The sequence below is a fragment of the Amblyomma mixtum genome, chromosome 7 (genome assembly GCF_055824585.1).
Source record: "Amblyomma mixtum isolate Tamu chromosome 7, ASM5582458v1, whole genome shotgun sequence".
Taxonomy (NCBI): domain Eukaryota; kingdom Metazoa; phylum Arthropoda; class Arachnida; order Ixodida; family Ixodidae; genus Amblyomma; species Amblyomma mixtum.
The window spans coordinates 79,315,524-79,333,438 of record NC_143018.1 but is presented as its reverse complement, the minus strand read 5'-3'; the positions used below and the strand labels follow the sequence as shown (position 1 = coordinate 79,333,438).

General features: G+C 49.8%; 2 protein-coding genes across 3 annotated transcripts; both read right to left on the bottom strand.

Annotated features, from left to right (window-relative positions):
* Window positions 1-558: 558 nt before the first annotated feature.
* On the bottom strand, window positions 559-4,728 carry LOC149336588 (uncharacterized). Of its 2 annotated transcripts, none has more exons than XM_089553007.1 (2): window positions 2,238-4,728; window positions 559-1,718 (listed from the first exon to the last, which is right to left on the bottom strand). In XM_089553007.1, the coding sequence occupies exons 1-2, from the start codon at window positions 2,778-2,780 to the stop codon at window positions 1,662-1,664; spliced, it is 600 nt and encodes a 199-aa protein (XP_089409133.1). In that variant the 5' UTR covers window positions 2,781-4,728; the 3' UTR covers window positions 559-1,661. The 2 variants fall into 2 exon arrangements, with proteins under 2 accessions (XP_089409133.1, XP_089409134.1); XM_089553008.1 differs by having other exon boundaries at window positions 4,105-4,728.
* Window positions 4,729-5,275: 547 nt separating this feature from the next.
* Window positions 5,276-14,757, bottom strand: LOC149336587 (uncharacterized). The gene is made up of 5 exons (XM_089554181.1): window positions 14,743-14,757; window positions 13,818-13,966; window positions 12,561-12,802; window positions 7,049-7,509; window positions 5,276-6,370 (listed from the first exon to the last, which is right to left on the bottom strand). The coding sequence occupies exons 1-5, from the start codon at window positions 14,755-14,757 to the stop codon at window positions 6,308-6,310; spliced, it is 930 nt and encodes a 309-aa protein (XP_089410307.1). The 3' UTR covers window positions 5,276-6,307.
* Between the last annotated feature and the right edge of the window lie 3,158 nt (window positions 14,758-17,915).

Below are 17,915 nucleotides of genomic sequence, written 5' to 3'. Positions count from 1 at the left end.
AGGCGGAAACTTGGGCTTGTTGGAAAGCGTTTGGAATCAAATTTGCTAGCGCTTAGTAAACACACGGGACAAAAACACAAATACACAGGACAGACGCTAGTCTTCAACTGCCGTTTATTCGAAAAACAATCAATATATGACATCTCAAAATAGCTGAACTCACACATGCGCAGTAGCAACGCCATGCGTCAGGAACATCATTTCTTTTTTTGAGAGCTTAACAGACGGGGTGCTGACGCATTTGGAACCTTCGCTATCAATGCACATAGCTTCAAAAATTTCACGTTCCGCTTGGGTTTTCATTGTACCTAGAATGATTTTTTCTAGAAAGCTTGGTGTGCAAGGTACAGGGTCAGGGTCGCCAGGGTACCGTTCGATAAAACAGCGTTTGCAGTGCGCAGCGAGATTGCCCCCTGCCGATATGGATTCCGACTAAAACTTTATCATGTCATCCTGTCGTTTGCTGCATTTTCTTTCCCATGACGCCGCTGTTAGCTGGGGCAGAGGAGGACATGGCCGGGGGGGGGGGGGGGGTCGCGATAGTAAGAGCCTAGCAGACGACAGTCGTTGTGTGTGGAAACTTGCGCGCACACGGCTACTCTCATCGCCACTCGGGCCCGTGAAAAGGCGCTGACAGGCATTTTGGTCGACGCTGGCGCGGTACTGTCGCGCGGTAGAATTGGTGGGGTGTACGTCCCACGAGTCTGAAAGCGCACGCTAGTACGACACATAAATTGATAGTGTTACCGGAGTACCGGGAGCCCGCTCACCTCCAGTGCGCATGAGCAGACCGCCTCCTCAGCGCCAGATGGCGCCAGGTACCCGGCGGCTGTAAGGTGCCTCGATGCGCGCGCCCCCGCTTAGGGTGAGGTCAGCCTTTGAACCACTCGGTGCCGCCTAAACCTGTTTTCGCGCGCTCCCTCCGCCATTGTGTTGCCCGCGTCGACCTCGCCGCTCTGCTGTCGTGCGGGCGTCACTGCTGCGTGTCTGCGTTCGCGCGGCTTTCATCGACGTCTAATGCCTGGATGTTGCGTTCCTCAGTGCTCCAACCGGGCGAGAAATGGTTAGAGGATGTTCCATTTTCCAAGAGACCCGAAAAGGAGGCTTCTGTGGCTGGTCCGGATCGAGCGTGACAAGTGGCAGCCAACGAACTCCTCATGTGTCTGTAGGGTAAGTGCCGCATGTTGGTTCAGTGCTGTTTTTGTTAAGATTTACCGCTTTTGCGTTTAGTCAGCTAAGTGTAGTACAACATTTGTACTGATCAGATTTCATTTCAGCACTATTCGTCTTGCTCGGCGTAAAAAAAAAAAAAGGCACGCCTCAGCGCCGAACCGGCCATTGCCTGCCGCTTGCCTGTTTGCATCCGAAATTGCATGACACAAAGTTTTCGCTCGTGAATGCGTACCAAACGTGCTTTCGTCGCTTGGATAAAGTTTATGTGTTCATCTAGATATACGATGATCAGGCTTATATTTTATTACCGTTGCTGATAGTCTTTGTTTCTTCAAAACGTGCGAAACCAAGACGCTGTGTCATTGACCGCGTCTGCTCATTTTTGGTCTGCGGAGTCATGGTGGCGCTCCACCAGCCAAAGACTTCAAAGGAGCCGTTGAGCAGTGGAAGAAGCCTGTGGATGATAGGGGTTGCTGTGCAGTGGCACCTCACTTGATCTGGGGAGACTGCAGCTGCTGCCCAGGTACTGGCCAGGAGGAGCAAGTCTGGGAGGCCATGGGAAGAGGGGATGGCATGCAGCAAAGGACAGTTGAATGAGCATTGATCGCGGCCAGCAATTAAATACACATGCTCAGCCAACTGCAAATGCAATTTCTCTTCCTCCTGTGCTGTTAAACCAAACCACCAGTCAGTACCATCAACCAGCACTGTCCTAATTACAGCACCCAGTTAGTAATCTTCCTTAGTTGCACAGCACATTCTTTCTAGACTCCCTAATAACACTCATCATTGCAGAAAAGGTACCGCAGATATTTCTGGCATAGAGTGGCTACTTAAGTTTCCATCTCTGGCTGATGTGTTAATACTGCGATGCCTCGGCACCGTCGCAAATAAAAAGGAAAGACAAAGGAAAGGCGCATAACTGCCCTCTTGGAACAGTGGACACCTTAGTCGTGCTTAATCCACTTGTTACAGCACCTAGGATGAGCAGACTGGTGCATAGCTTCTTAGCAAATCTAATGGTGGCAGTGTATAATTGCCCTTGAAGGTGCTTCCACACTCACCAATTGGCCATGTAGTGCTGATGCCCCATGTCTTGGGTGCCTGCAGCCGAGGTGTGGACAGCGAGTCCTGAGTTTTGGGATTCGACTGCAGCTGGGCATTAGTGCCTGGAAGTGGGGCTGCTTGAAGGTGCGATAGATCCAGGAACACCGGAAGTGGAACACTCGTGGGCAGAGCAACGGAGCTGGACATGGCTCCCTTATGAGTTCGCCACGATTAAGCACCCAAAGGCTGAACTCTTGGACGGCACTGAGAAAGGCACTATAATGCGTGCACCCTAATCCAAGATCAGAGTCCAGAACGTCCAGCGAGTATCCTCCGGCACTTACTCCCAGCTGCCCCTCTTCTTCGTTACTTTGGCAGCTGAGATGATGAGAACTCTCAGCTGTTAAATCCTCGGACTGCACTAGAGTGACTGTGAGGGGTGTGTCACATGCCCCGTGCCCTTCCCCTCTGGAGATTTGGTTGCAGTGCCCCCTAGGGGTGTGCCTGGAAGGCTCCAAGTGGTGCTCCAGGGGTGAGATCCAGGCGATCAGCAACACCATAGAAAAGTTAGCCCGTGTGATTCAGTGCTCGGTCCAGCATCTTGGGTAATGCACTGCACCACTGCAACCTTCTACTGTGCATTGCTCTGCTTTTGAAACAGGCTACAAATCACATAGCGAACTTTGAAGCTCCCCATTGCAGGTGCAGCTGGTTGCCAGTCCATCAAGCAGGTAGTCAGCAAACTTTTCAGGGTCACAGCAGCTCGAGGTGTTCAGATCAAGGTAAGAAAATTTGTGCTACTTAGCATAGCTGCACCCTATTTCAAAACATCAAAATCGTGATGAGATGGCAGGCAGTGTGCAGTATTGCACTAATGCTGCACAAAACAGGCAATGGTTGCAACTATCAGTAGCTCGATTTTACCACCATCAGTAGCTACTGATTTCAATGTCTTATTTCAGATCGTGGAAGGGTAAACCGATTTTTCGTGCAGTTAACCATAAACGCATAAAAAAAGCAACCATAAGTGAAAGTTCCTTCAGGAGCGCTGAGGTTATGAGCAAACACTGAGAGACAATATAAGATGTCTAACAAAAGAGAAAAATGGTTGACGGAGGGTGCTGTGTGAATTTGTTTAAAGTGGTAGTCTTTCACATTACCAGAAAAAATATTCTCAAGCTGTCTAAATGAATGCTAGCGATGTATCGGTGCTTAAAAAATCGTGCCACTGAACACATAGTGAAGCTCATTATTTTTCAGGACCTGGACGGAAAGTGATTTCGCACCAGTAGTGAGCCAAGGAAGTTTCCTCGAAGGTGCGTAGCTGTCACAACCTTACATTTTTATGCTTTCGCCTTCAAACTATCTTCGAACCCCTTTCAGTTTCACATACTTAAGCTAAGTAACCAGTAGTAACCAGTAACTCCGTGAAATTGGTTGTAGGGGTTGTTGGAACTACAGCTCATCTCTGAAAACAGGCGTGCGAACGTGAGGTCACATTTACGTGCTCCACAGCGCACTGTCTGCCCAACAACATGATTGTAGGCGCCTTTAATATCGCCACTGAATGTAACACATGGAGCTAGACAGATGGCTTCAGCATAAAAGACTACAGAGTTCAGCATACTTTGGCAGTCATCAGGATGAAATGGTCTATGCAAATTGGAACTAAAATTCAAATAGCATGTGCATGACGCATTCTCATTTTCATGTTGAAGCTACGGTTTACAAACATCTGCGAGACCTGCTATAACCTGAACAGTTTTTCTTTATATGCAGCAACAACTGGTACTTTTTGGTCCTGCGATTGAAAAGCTGAACCACCTTCAATGCCTTTGCAGTGTACTGCTGATAGCTTGCACGACAAAACCTTCTCATACGTACCCAGCATCGGGCACCAGCCAGTGGTTGTGAAAAGATTCCGTAGCCTGTCGAGGAAGCTGTGTAGACACGGAACTCTTGAGCACCTCCATCCCTGTGCAGAAGGCATCCGAGATGCTCGTCCACTCTGCAGGTTGTGTGCAGAAGGAATGAGTATAGTAACGAAGAAAGCACGGGGTTTCCAAAGAAGTCCTTGAGAACAATTGTGCGCTTCTGCGAACCTCTCAGCAGAAATTTTACCCCGCACCTCACCACTCGCTGAACATATCGTTCGAGCATAGCACACCGAAGAAATCTGCGATGCCGGCCTGTTTGCTAAACACTTGGTCTGCACCCTTTGTGAAAAGTAAACAGCAGAAAGGGCGTTATTTCACGTAATATTACGCATTGCCATCTTGCGGAACCTTTTAAAAGGTGGGGAGCAGCTCTTGGCCTCAAATGCTACAAGAGCCCACACGAGATGCCTTAGAAAAAAACCTTTTTCCACATTGAGGCCTGGTTTTGTCTTCACCGTGCGATGTGAAAGCATGCTGTCAGTACCAATGCAAAAGGTCCTAAACAATCGAGCCCATGGTCATTCTTTTTCTGTTCTATGCGACATACGAATCTCGCCCAATATTGCCACACTGCACAGGTTAATGTGTGATGGCAGTTGTGTGATGTGTGATGGCAACACTCTAAATCTAAGCTGTCAGATCTCAATTTTCAATGAAACTAGCCTATTTGTCATTGCACATTGCAGAGTGGTATTGCACCAACTTCCACATAGTAGCAACACTGAGCAGCATGTCATGCAATGCACAAAAGCATGTACTACATGCCGACATCAAACTGTCTACATGCCGAGATCACATTGGAAGCCACTCGGACAGCGGGCGAAGCTGAGTACTCTCACCTTGCCCAACAGTTAGGGCTCGGTGACGCCATTGGCCCAGAGGAACTTCTCGCAGTGGCAGCCTTGTGGGGAGTAAAATATTTTGTTCCTTTGTTGGGAGCATCCTTGCACTCACTTGCTAAGTCATCTCAAAGCTCATCCCAAAGCTGTTGCATGAAGTTCTGTACATCTTCGGCTTGGAATCTGCATACCGCGCAGGGAGACTGAGTATGAACCACTGCATAAATTTCCTTCGCACTGTTATGAAAACAGGCTCCATTTCCTGGTTATAGCTTACATCTGCTGAACAGCAAATACATACCAACAGCCTAAACCAGTTTAGTTTTCATTTCATCTCCTTTTATTTCATAGAGTTTATGTGTGCCTGCCAACGAATGAGGTCGATTTCAGAAGTGAAATGCTAGGCAAGAGCTCTGGGAACAGGTACGCAGGTAGCACTGAAACGTTAAAATAATGTTACTTTTTATCTAGGTCCAACGTTAACACATTGTTCCTAATGTCATTTTTCTTTTGTTTCAGAAACGTTACAAATAAACATAATAACCTTGCCCTACCCAAATTAAATGTTTCAAGAGCACAGATTTTTCTAAAATGGTAAAATAACCTTGGTAGTGCTTACAGGCCCGCCAATTGTGAAGGTTTGCAACGACCAACAAGGGAAACAATCTAGTCCTGCAATACACAGTACAGGAGCGTGCTGGCGCTCTCACCCTCTTGCTAACTTCAGTTGCTTCAGTGCCTCACTGGTTTGTCCCACGAGGACATCCATACAAGAGTCAGCTTCCGCTTCAAAACTTTCGCGGAAAGCAGCGTCCTTGCTTAAGTTAAACATGAGTTACCAAGTAGACAACAGAACACACACTCCACACTCTGTGGGCTTTGAACCCACGCCCTCTACACTGCACCTCTGTATTTCCTCTTATCCTAATCCGGCTGCATTTCACCTCTACAGCGCAGTGCTTTCCCTCTCGGTCTTACCACCCTACACTGCAGTGCTGTCTCCTTGCACTGTCGCAGGTCCAATTTCCTTCCTACCCCCTCTTCCTTTCCTGCACTCTTCGCTGTGTGTGCCAATATCGAAGATTTGGGAGCACCGTGATGCAGTAAACAAAAAGCTTAAGAAAAGCGTAAGAGAAGGTGATCCGCAGTGTTCCGCAGAGAAGGTGATCCGCAAAGTGAACCTCGCCACAGGGCTGGGCTGGTGTCCATTCAATGCTGAAGCTGCTCATTGCAGAGTTGTGCTCCAGGACAGACTGACCTGCTCCGTGGTAGGGCTCCACAGATGGAGTCGCTACGCAGTGGTGCCACACTTCATAACAGGACACTGCCACCACTAGCAGGGTGCCAACCAGGAGGACATACGCAGAAAGTCCACTGTAAGGGGATGGCATGTATCAGTGGAGCATGGGGCAGGGGTCGCTGGCAATGGACAGTTGTCCTGAACAATTATGGCGGCCAGCAGTCAAATGTGTGTTGTCGATCAATTCCTGTCCCACAGCTCCCCTCCCTCCTATGTTCTTAAGCCCAGGCACCGAACAGCCCCATCCGCCAACACTGTCGTCTGGCAAATTGCAGAGCCCAGCTAGTAATTTTGCATAATTGCACAAGATATCCCTTTTAGACTCCTAATAAGACCCTCACCATAGTGGAAAAGGTACCGGAGACATTTCTGGCCAGGTGCGGCTACTTATGCTTCCATCTATATCCACTAGGTTTATCCTACAACACCCAAATACCATCATGTTCAGGTCTGGAACAGAGTAGGCTGTACATGCCGTGCTAAGTTTGCTGCTACCAGCTGCCAGGCTGAACTGCTATGCTCAGGCTTTTCAAGAATACATACATACATACATACAGGAATTTTATTGCAAGATATATATACACAGTACATAGCGTGTGCCCGCAGAAGCGCAAGCGCTTGTGGGCGGGCCACGGCAGTCACAACAGCATGCGGTGAATACAAAACGCTGAAAGTGGTTTACTCTACCCATTACAGCAGTTGATCCTAATGGTGCCAAAGCAGATTGACCTTCAAGATGCTTGTGCACTCACCCATTGTCCATAGTGCGGGTGCCCAGTGAATTGTGATAGGTGCATTGGTGCTGCAGCCGAAGGCTGGACAGCGAGTCCTTCGTGCTGGGATTGGACTGCACCCGGCCATTGGTGTCTGGAAAAGGGGCTACTTGGATGTGTGATAGATCCAGGAATGAGTGTGGGCGGAGAAACGAAGTTGGATGCAGCTCCCTTCGTGAGATCTGTCCCCACTGTGTCCTGTGGCATCCGGAGGGGCTGCTGTACAGCGACTGTGGGTGGTGGCACAGTGGCATTTTGTGCCACGATGTGATGATCACCCGGCATGCTGCATGTAGCGCGATGCCGGTTTTGTAGCCTGCTTTGCTCCCTTCCCCTTCCTCGATTTGGATGCGGTGCCCCCGAGGGGTGTGCCTGGAAGGCATTAGGTGGTGCAGGGCCACGTAGTGGCAGTGGTGCTCCACGAGTGAGATCCTGGTGACCTGCAACACAACAGAAAAGTGGGCCCATGCTACTCAGTGCTCGGTCCAGTAAATCAACTGACTAATGCTGCAGTACCACAGCGCTTTCTGCTGTGCACTGGCCTACTATTGAAAAGGCTGCAAATCACAAACTGCACTTCAAAGCTCCCCTTGCATGTGCGGCTGGTCATCACCCCGTCAAGCAGCTATTCATTAACTTTTCCAGGGTTCGAACAGCTCAAGGCATTTGTTGCTATTTATCACTGCTGCAGTCATGTTCAAAGGTGAAAATTCTGAAGGTTCAAAGATGGCAAGCCTCATCTGGTATTGCACGACTGCAGCACAAAACACGTGATGGTTCCAGCTATCGGCTGCCTTACTTCAGTGAAACCCATGACTTTTAATGCTATTTTGGATTGCAGAGGAAGCTATGCAAGGCAAACAGATTTTTAGAGCATTAGCTCTTATAGCTCGTTCCTCAGTTTCACATTGTGTCCACAGCTCCACCTGCCTCAGTGACTACAGGGAACTACAGGGAACTACAGTGACTACAGGGAACTACAGTGACTACAGGGTTGGCCTAGTGGCTCCACTGGGGAGCCAGGTTTGAAACCCATTGCCAGACAGGGATGGGTACAAGTGTCCCCATGCTCAGCGCCCAGCTTTCTTAGGTGTATACACTAGGAAGAGACTCCGCAAACCCTGCTGTGCCCTTTCGGGAGCAAACCTAGTTCCGAACACTTCAGCCTGCTAAGCTGGTTCATGTGACCATGCTCACGGGAGTCAAGTTCATGTGCTCTATCTAGCGTGTCTAACAGCAGTACAGGCTAACTGTCACTGCTGTTAGGAGTCTTTCGAAGCATGTTCACTGCATTTCTGGGCAAGCCTGGGTGACCTCCGCCTGTCTGACTATGAGAGAAAAAAAATGTCTGAAATATTTATTTATAATACCACAGCTAACGCTGAAACATTTCCATTACATACTCATAACCATCCTGCGGTTTTTATGCAGTTTCTGAATAGATGCATAGCAAAACGAATCTCCCCAAGACAACCGTAAACTTGTGGCAGTTGAAAAATTCCCCTTTACTATTCCGCAGAAGTCCACACTTGCATCCATTGCTCCGGCCTGGCAAGAGAGTGGTATCCTGCAGGTGTTCTCGCTCGCAACATTAATTAGGATCAATCTACTCTTTAAGCACTGTTGTGTCCCCTTATTGCTTTTGTGTGTGTGCGCCCCCTCCTAACGACCACTCGCATTCCCCTCCTAACGACAGTTCGCATCCTCCTCCTAACGACCACTCAATCCTCCTCCTAACGACACTTGCCCCTCGTCGCACGCTGTCACCAGATGCCCCCCCACGGTGCGCCCCCGCACCCTCCTCCTGTTCTGGGAAGCCACTCCCTCCCGTGGACGCTTCTCCGCTCCCCCCTTTCTTCGGGCGGCCAGTTCGGCTGCTGCCTCGGTCGACGCTGGTCGCACCCTCTTCAGCTTTAAATAAACGAAGTCTAAAAGTACCGTGTGCGTCTTCGCTGCATTCAACACAGCGACCGGACACGACAGTGGCGACGAGAAAGTGGATTCGACCCGCGCTACGCAACGCTATTGACAAGCCATGGCTACGCGAGGGTTTCCCAATCAGATACCAGAGTTCAACGGCTCATCGTGGTCATCGTGGGTTGGACGCCTTCAGTTCTACTTTGAAGCTAACAACATCACAGACCCAGCCTTGAAGAGGGCCAACCTGCTGACGCTGTGCGGGGAGCAGACCTACGATACTGTCTGCGCCCTTATTCAGCCAAGCACACCAGCGGCAGTGTCTTACGACGACATCGTAAAAGCGCTGCAAAAGCACTACGACCCAAGTCCATCCGAGGTCTACAGCCGGGCTCGCTTCCAACGACGAGATCAACTGGGAGCAGAAACTGTGAGCGCCTACGTAGCCGCGCTCAAGAAGCTCGCTGCCGACTGCAATTTTGGAACGCTGTCGACAACAGCTACCGGGCAGGAGGGAGACGCAGCTTCTTCTGCTAACACCACCATGCTTCCCTTGGACGTGATGTTACGCGACAGATTTGTGTGCGGCCTGAGTGACGAGTCACTGCAGCAGCGCCTGTTCGCTGAGAAGGACCTCACATTCAGCAAAGCTTACGACATCGCCGTTCGAGCGGAGAGCGCCGGTCACCAGCAGAGAGGGATTCGCCGGAACACCGAGCCGGTACACCAGACAAGCAACCAGGTGCGCAAGCCTTCTGTTGTTGTAAAATCGGTCAAAAAGGCACAACGCTGCTGGCGGTGTGACGACCAACACAACCCCCAGGGATGTCGATTCCAGTCAGCCACGTGTAATTTTTGCCACAAGCGAGGGCATATCGAAAGAGCATGCATTACGAAACGGAGACTTGCCAAGATAAAGTCACCTTCCCAGCCTAATCACAGCGTCAACGCCTCAGAGAATACGCCGCTATCTGATCTCCATGGAACAACATCAGCAACACCATCTGTGTTGTACGACCTGAACACCATGAATCTCGGCACGCGACCGAAGATTTTTACAGAAGTAAGCGTACATCACCAGCTGATTAAGTTCGAGGTGGACTCCGGCGCAGCCTGTACTCTGATCAGTGAGGACACGTTCCGAACTTCATGGCCATCTGACGCACCCGCCCTGCAACAAGACGACACGCACCTGCGAACGTGGTCAGGACAGAATCTGCCACTATTGGGCTCTGCCAACGTGCAGGTTAACTACAACGGCCAGACCCATACGCTACCTCTGCTTGTTGTGAAGGGCACAGGATCAAGCCTTCTAGGGAGAAACTGGTTTTCTCCACTAGGCGTGATGATATGCGGCATACACCAGACGCCGAGCCAGAACATGGTTGGTAAACATCAAAACGCCGATGCGCTAAGCCGTCTGCCACTAGACGCAACTGTTGACGAACCATTTCCACCAGGAGACGTTCTGATGTTCGAAGCACTGCCAGAACCTCCGCTTACAGCAGGCACAGTTGCAGCATCTACGCAGAAGTGCGCAGCTCTCCGGCTAGTTTACACAGCTGTTCAACAAGGCAACGTGCATAAACTCAAAGGGGACAACTTCGACGCTTACCGCAGGCGAGCTACAGAGTTGAGCACCCATCGCGGCTGCATCATATTTGGGTCCCGAGTTGTGATGCCGAGAGAACTACGCGCACAAGCTATGTCTCTCATCCACGCCGGACATCGGGGCATCGTTGCAATGAAAAAGTGTGCCAGAAGCTACATGTGGTGGCCTGGCATTGACAACGACATTGAAACAGTGGTGCGAGAATGCAAGCCTTGCCAGAGCAGCCGGAGCGCCCCGCCGAAAGCTCCTGTCCCAGAATGGGAAAAGCCAGACACACCATGGCACACACTGCACATTGATTTTGCAGGACCAATTGAGGGCTGCACTTTCCTTGTGGTCGTAGATGCCTACACAAAGTGGCTTGAGATAAGGCAAATGGGACAGACGACTTCGGCAGCAGTCATTGACAACCTCCGATCACTATTTGCAACGTTCGGCCTGCCGCGCAAGGTAGTGTCGGACAACGGAACACCGTTTGTGTCTGCGGAGATCCTCAAGTTTTATCGCGACAACGGGATCTCATCAGTTACATCGGCCCCCTACCACCCAGCGACAAACGGACAAGCCGAGCGCTACGTAGCCGAGCTAAAACGCGCCCTTGAAAGAGATCAGACAGGCTCGCTGCAGCGCCGCCTTGCGCGCTTTCTCTTCAAGCAGCACACGACGGTTCAGAGCACAACAGGCGAGACCCCCTCGAAAATGATGTTCGAGCGTGAAATGCGAACCCAGCTCACAGCCATCCTCCCCGAGCCAAAGGCAGAGACGTTCCGGGAAGAAAAAGCAATTCCGCGCTGCGGCACGCTTAATGAGGGGCAGCGCGTCCTCGCCCGACAGTTTCTGAAAAAGCCACGCTGGGAGGAAGCTACAATTGTCAGACGCATAGGCCTGCGCTCTTGGCTCGTCAACATACATGGCACAGTAGCACGCCGACATCTCAACCAGCTGCGTAGATTTACGACGCCGTCTGAGAGCTGTCCGCCAGCGGAGAGAACACGTGCACCATCTTCCCACATAGCCTGGCACCCCTTCCCGGAAGAAGAGACTTCGCCCAGGACAGACCTAGGAGACACAGCGAACAACAGCCAGCCTACAAGTGTTTCTCCCCCGAGCGCACAAAGCCAGCGCGCCTCCACGCGTGAGCGCCGACCCCCTGCACGATACCAGGCAACTTTCTAAGGGGGAAGGAAGTGTTGTGTCCCCTTATTGCTTTTGTGTGTGTGCGCCCCCTCCTAACGACCACTCGCATTCCCCTCCTAACGACAGTTCGCATCCTCCTCCTAACGACCACTCAATCCTCCTCCTAACGACACTTGCCCCTCGTCGCACGCTGTCACCAGATGCCCCCCCACGGTGCGCCCCCGCACCCTCCTCCTGTTCTGGGAAGCCACTCCCTCCCGTGGACGCTTCTCCGCTCCCCCCTTTCTTCGGGCGGCCAGTTCGGCTGCTGCCTCGGTCGACGCTGGTCGCACCCTCTTCAGCTTTAAATAAACGAAGTCTAAAAGTACCGTGTGCGTCTTCGCTGCATTCAACACAGCGACCGGACACGACAAGCACCATGAAAGTTCTTTCAGGGGCACGCAGGTTATGAGCAGTCATGGCGAAACAGTTTCAGATCTTCTTTGTGCTGTGTGCAGTTTATTGATGGTATTATTTCATAGCGCACTGTAATTTTCTGAAGTCCTCAACTTGAATGTTAGTTATATCAGTGACTAAATAACAATGCCAGGTAAAAAACACCAAAGTGGGACCAGTATTTTGTATAACCTGGGTGAAAAGTGATTGCACACCTGCAGTGGCCCAAAGAACTTGCTTGGAAGGTGCGTAGCTGTCAAGGCCACGACATTACCATGCTTTCACCGTCAAACTATCCCGCGATCCCCTAGCTGTCAGTTTCACATACTTAAGCTGAGTAACCGGTAGCATGACAAGGTCAACAATCTATATACCAAGCGGTGCACTTACTCTGGGGTGATGCAGTCACTTCCTTCTGTAGAGGGCGCACTTGGTCGTGGCCACCAGGCTGTTTAGAACACAATGCACGGCCGTTCATCGGCCGTTCACGGCATCGATCGATGGAGGCATGGTCTGTGCCAGGGCGTCGACAGTCGTCCACTGCACGGCTGGCAGCATGACGTGGCCGAGTGGCCTGCCCCCTTCCACTTCGTGAAATCGTTTGCAGGGGTTGCTGGAACTGCAGCTCATCTCTGAAAACATCCGTGCGAACCCGAGATCACTTTTGTGCACTCCACAGCGCAATGTCTGCCCAACAACATCAGCCATGTCAACATGATTGTAGTAGCCTTTAGTGTAGTCAGTGGATGGAACCTATATGGCCAGAGGAGGGCTCCATAGTATACTCGGCATGTTTTTGAAGTGTATTACAATTACAGTACTCATAATGCGAAATTTGAGATAGCTCTGTCTCCTTCGGTGGCGCGAATAGCAGGGTGCTCTCGACGGCAGCACTGAGCCTCTGCTTGGGCACCTTGTTTAGCAGCGGCGGGAGATGAAGCATTTCTATCGGTTGTGTAGCTCATTGTTCAGAAAGAACTGGTTGAGGCTTTTTGTTATTGTTTTATACAAGCAGACAGGTTATTCTAGGAAGACAATGCTGTGACTGGCGTTGCCAATGCGGACTACATCGTCTGCAGCACATTTCACACTACCGCCCGCCACAGATAGATCCCCTCCTCTAGCCACTCTACATCCACTTATGCATTGGTGACTGGTGCTTTAGGCACGCCTGCTCCACCACTCTGGTGTCATCTATGAGCAAGCGGCAGTACCCTCGTTCGCTCGGTTACGCCAAAGGCAACGCGGCTCAACCAATGAACATGCAATTAAAAGCTGCGCTATAAAATCAGTCAGCATGTGCATGTTGTATTCACATTTCATGCTGAAGCACAATTGGCCTTCCCAGCTGCACATATATTGTTATGTTGTGCAAAAGATTTCATGAGAAGCAGAACTCTGAGAGCAGAGTTAACGATCATTCTAGGCAGTGCCATTTCCTGCACTTTTTTTTTAAATGCAACAACAACTCCCACTACTTTTCGTTTAGTGTCCTTCGATTGAAGTGACTACAATCTGGTACCCACTTTGGGCAAGCTGGAAGAGACACTAAAGATTAGAGTATCATTGATTTTGCTAGCAAGGATGCTTTCTCCGTTTGTCATGGATGCATGCAGCACTATGCTGCAAAGCCCTTGTCATACTCACCGAGCATCGTTCACCAGGCGCTGGTTGCGGCTGCCTGCGGCCCTCCTGCGACTGCGACGCTCAGAAGTGGGTGTGCATTCCACCACATCATGGCCGTGGTCATTGGATGGCCGTTCACCACTCACTGGCTGCTGGTTACAGGATTGCTTCTGAAATGATGCAGCCACCTATATTGAGCTCATACAACTTAGACAAGCATAGAGCAAATAGAACAACAGAAAACGAAATATTTGAACAGAATTGCCTTACTGGTTGGGCGTAACTTATAGTAAACTTTGCTGTGGTTTCAACAAGCAGTGTTTTCATTTTAAAGAGTCCCCACACTCCATAGCCTGTCCATCTCCTTTACACAGCTAAGAGTACAAGGAATAAACTCTGCATTACATTCACCACACAAATAGCACTTGGATAAGGGCTGCCAGCTTTCTGACTAGCCTTGTCTTCCACAACATGAGTTCCCTTAAGTGCTAGTAAAGATTAAGATTGCAAGGAAAACTCTTGGGCAATCCTTGATGTGTCGTTAACGGCCAAGCACTCATTGTTAGATATAACTGAGGTGAGATATCTGAGGCCCACGCATGGAAATTTGTTCTATTCGAGTTGGCATACCTCATGCACTTTGCCGCGGGCACCAGGCTGTTTAGAAGACGAAACATGACTGTTCATATGCCGCCGATCAACGGATACACGGTCTGTGTCAGAGCGCCTGCATTTGTCCACTCCACGGCTTGCAGCATGATGCTGCCGATTGGCCCGTCTTCTTCCACTCTGTTAAATCGGCTGCAGGGGTTCCTCGATCTGCAGCCCATCTCTGAAAACAGCCATGCGAACCTGAGGTCACCTTATAAGTCGGTGGTACAGTTCACAGGGCTGAAAATTTCGCGAGAAGACCACGCGATCCTCGCCGGAGGCTCTCAGGCCTCACTTTCAGCAGCGGCATCCTCGGCGAAAGACACCCAGAACAGCTCTTTTGAACTGGACCTGTCGCCCCACCCCTCTAAAAAAGCAACTGCTGGTCCAAGAGACTCTGCCGCTGTAGCAGGGCCTAGTTCAGCGGTGCCAGCAAAAAAGACGAATGCGAAGGCCACGGGCCATCGCAACCAAGAAGCATCCTCTACGTCCACCGTGGAGGATATGGATGTCAGCGAAAGTCCGCCGACATCTAAAACACACGCATCCGCGGCGTCTCCGCGGAAATCCGGGGCCACGAAAGTGGCGATGGATTCAACTCCTAGTTCGCCACCGCTGCAGCGGCGGCGAGACTCCCTAGTGAAAAAAGGGAAACCACGAATCAGTGCTCCTGAGAATAAATAACTTTCCCCAATCCCCAGCTTATAACAATGGCATATCTAATACAATGGAACTGTAGAGGTCTACACAGAAACTACACAGACATAACCGATATGCTCAAAACAATGGCACCTACAGCTGTGTGCCTGCAGGAAACGAACCTTGGGCCACAGCACACAAACAACCTAAAAAGATATATTTTCCGGAAAGACCGAGTGCAAGCTAGCCGACTCTCGGGAGGCGTCGCTATCATTACGCAAAGCGATGTCCCTGCAAGAGAGGTATCATTAAAAACAAACATAGAACCGGTCGCAGTAAACATCATTAGCCATAAAACAATAACAATATGCTCTGTGTACATACCACCACACAACACAATTACCATGCATGACCTAGAAGAACTTCTGGGACAGTTGCCCGAGCCATATGTGATAATTGGCGATTTTAATGAACACTCCTCATTCTGGGGAAGTGAGCATACTGATTCCAGGGGTCAGCTCATCGAGGCTTTCATTTTTTCGAATAACATATGTTTAATGAATACGGGAAAAACCACGTACTGCTGCCGCAGCTCTGGAAAAACGACCTGCCATGATTTAGCATTTGCATCTCCATCGGTTTTAATGATTTTATTTGGGATGTTTTAGACGACCCTCGGGGAAGTGATCACTTACCTACGGTTTTAAAGCTAACATCAGCTACAGTCATCCTCTCTAGGAAGCCACGGCGATGGAAAATTCACCTCGCCGATTGGGCACTTTTCAGAACGAAGGCCACACTAGAAAAAGAATATGCCGAAATCCTTACTATAGAAGAAATAAATGAAAAATTTGTCACATGCTTAATATCTGCAGCAATAGAAGCCATCCCACAGACGTCTGAAATTGCACGAAAAACACATAAAGTTTGATGGTCAAATGAATGCTCATTGGCTAAAAAGCAGCAAAACAAGTCTTGGGGCAACCTTCGCAGATATCCCACTGCAGGAAACTTGCTCATCTTCAAAAGGCCTAGAGCCAAAGCACGACACATTAGACCCAACGCAGAAATGGCATCATGCCAACAGTACATATCCTCCATAAACAGCTCCATATCATCAAAGAAAATGTGGGAGCAGGTGCGGAAATTCACAGGAAATTTTACTCCATTTACATTTCCAATGCTAACAACACCCGGTACTCAAACAACATTAGAAGAGCAGGCCAACATATTGGGCGAGCATTTTTCCACAGTTTCAAGCTCATCCAACTACACACACACATTTCAAAAGCACAGAACAATAGTAGAAAAACAAAAACTTCCCTTTGGAACATGCATACACGAAGGCTGCTTTGTGAAGATAGCCTGCTTCACGAAGTATGGCCACCTGCTTAAGGAAACCTTCCTTGATCCGGTGGTGACATGACATCTCCAGCGTTGTCGACAGGCATGACACCGCTATCCCGTCCTTCACCAGCCTGGAATGTTGTGAACTGTAGGAGAGAAGGGACTTTCCGGCCTTTGGTGAATGCATGCTACACGCATGATGGTTGGCCAGCCTCAACTGAACGTCTAAAAATCACAAACACCCATCCTTTGGCAACTCAGATGTGAAGTTGAGCCCTTGACCTCTTTCCTTAAATATCTCTAGTACATCGGGCGCCGTCTTAATGCTGCTTGGCCCCCTGATTAGCACAAAACAGTCGTCAACGTACCTGAAAAAAGCTGCGGTGAACTCTTCCAAATCCGCTTTCAGAGGCCTATCTATCTTCGAGAGAAACATGTCACTAAGGATAGGTGCAATCCGAGAACCAATGCACACTCCGCACTTTTGACGAAGACCTCGTTATCCCAGGAGACGACAGTGGAAGAAACATACGACGAAAGAAGCTCGAGGAAGCAGTCCACTGAAATGTCGCAAGCATTCCTGAATGAGACTTCATCGTTTTGCTCAATGATGCACTCTTGGCCGCACTTCATAATGTTTGCGTGCGGCAGGGAATAGAACAGGTCCTCGATGTATATGCTAAGAGCTGAACACTGTCCGGGTATCTGATTCGTCTAATACTTTACTACTGACGCTGAGCTTGGGACTAGAAAGGGGTCTTCGAACTTCAAAGTTTTCAGGTGCTTCTGCAGGTAGCTAGATACTTCATATTGCCATGTGTCTCGTTCAGAGACCACCGCACGGAACGGAATGTCTGGCTTGTGTGTTTTGGCAGCGAAAAACAGGTCCAGGTGAAGCGCCCTCGCATTCTTCACTCCTGCACACAACTTATCTAGTTTTTTGTCCTGTAGCCAAGCAACCGCTTTACGCTTCGACGACTCAAGCTTGAGCTTGACTTTCACTTCTTCGATGTTTTTGAGCACGGCCGCTGAAGCTTTTTCCTTGAAAAGGTCTTCAGGGAGTATGACAAAGAAGCCTTCCTTGTCGGACACGAGAGGCCGCAACCTATTATCAACCAGGTAGTGGACGACCCGTCTCAATGTTCCCTGGGGCCCGACCGCTGCCTTTCCTTTACTGATGGCAAGCTAACAGCACCCCCTTTCTATTCTGGCCTTTTCTTCCTCTGGCACCTGGCGGGCGATCACTCGAGGCAGCGTCAGCAGCTCGACTGGCTTCGTTTCAGGTTTTAGACAGAACTTCGGCCCGAGCTCCAAAATTCGCCGGTGGTTCTCGTCTATGGTAGTGGAGCCAAATATCTAACCATGATAAGGTTCCTCATGGTAAATTACTACCGAATTTGCAAAGGGCTGGCATTAAGGGAGATGTCTTGAAATGAAGTGAACAGTATTTGGTTTATCGCAAACAGGCGGCACGTGTTGACA

What these genes read in the sequence shown, in the direction of transcription:
- LOC149336587 (XM_089554181.1), bottom strand. An exon ending in CGCCTGGTGAACGATGCTCG is followed by an intron (nt 12,803 to 13,817) that starts GTGAGTATGACA and finishes GGATGTTTTCAG; the next exon opens with AGATGAGCTGCAGTTCCAGC. An exon ending in AGTGACTGCATCACCCCAGA is followed by an intron (nt 7,510 to 12,560) that starts GTAAGTGCACCG and finishes GTTGTGTTGCAG; the next exon opens with GTCACCAGGATCTCACTCGT.
- LOC149336588 (XM_089553007.1), bottom strand. Translation starts at nt 2,780, where the DNA reads ATGGTGTTGCTGATCGCCTGGATCTCACCCCTGGAGCACCACTTGGAG. An exon ending in CAGCACTACATGGCCAATTG is followed by an intron (nt 1,719 to 2,237) that starts GTGAGTGTGGAA and finishes ATGGCCTCCCAG; the next exon opens with ACTTGCTCCTCCTGGCCAGT.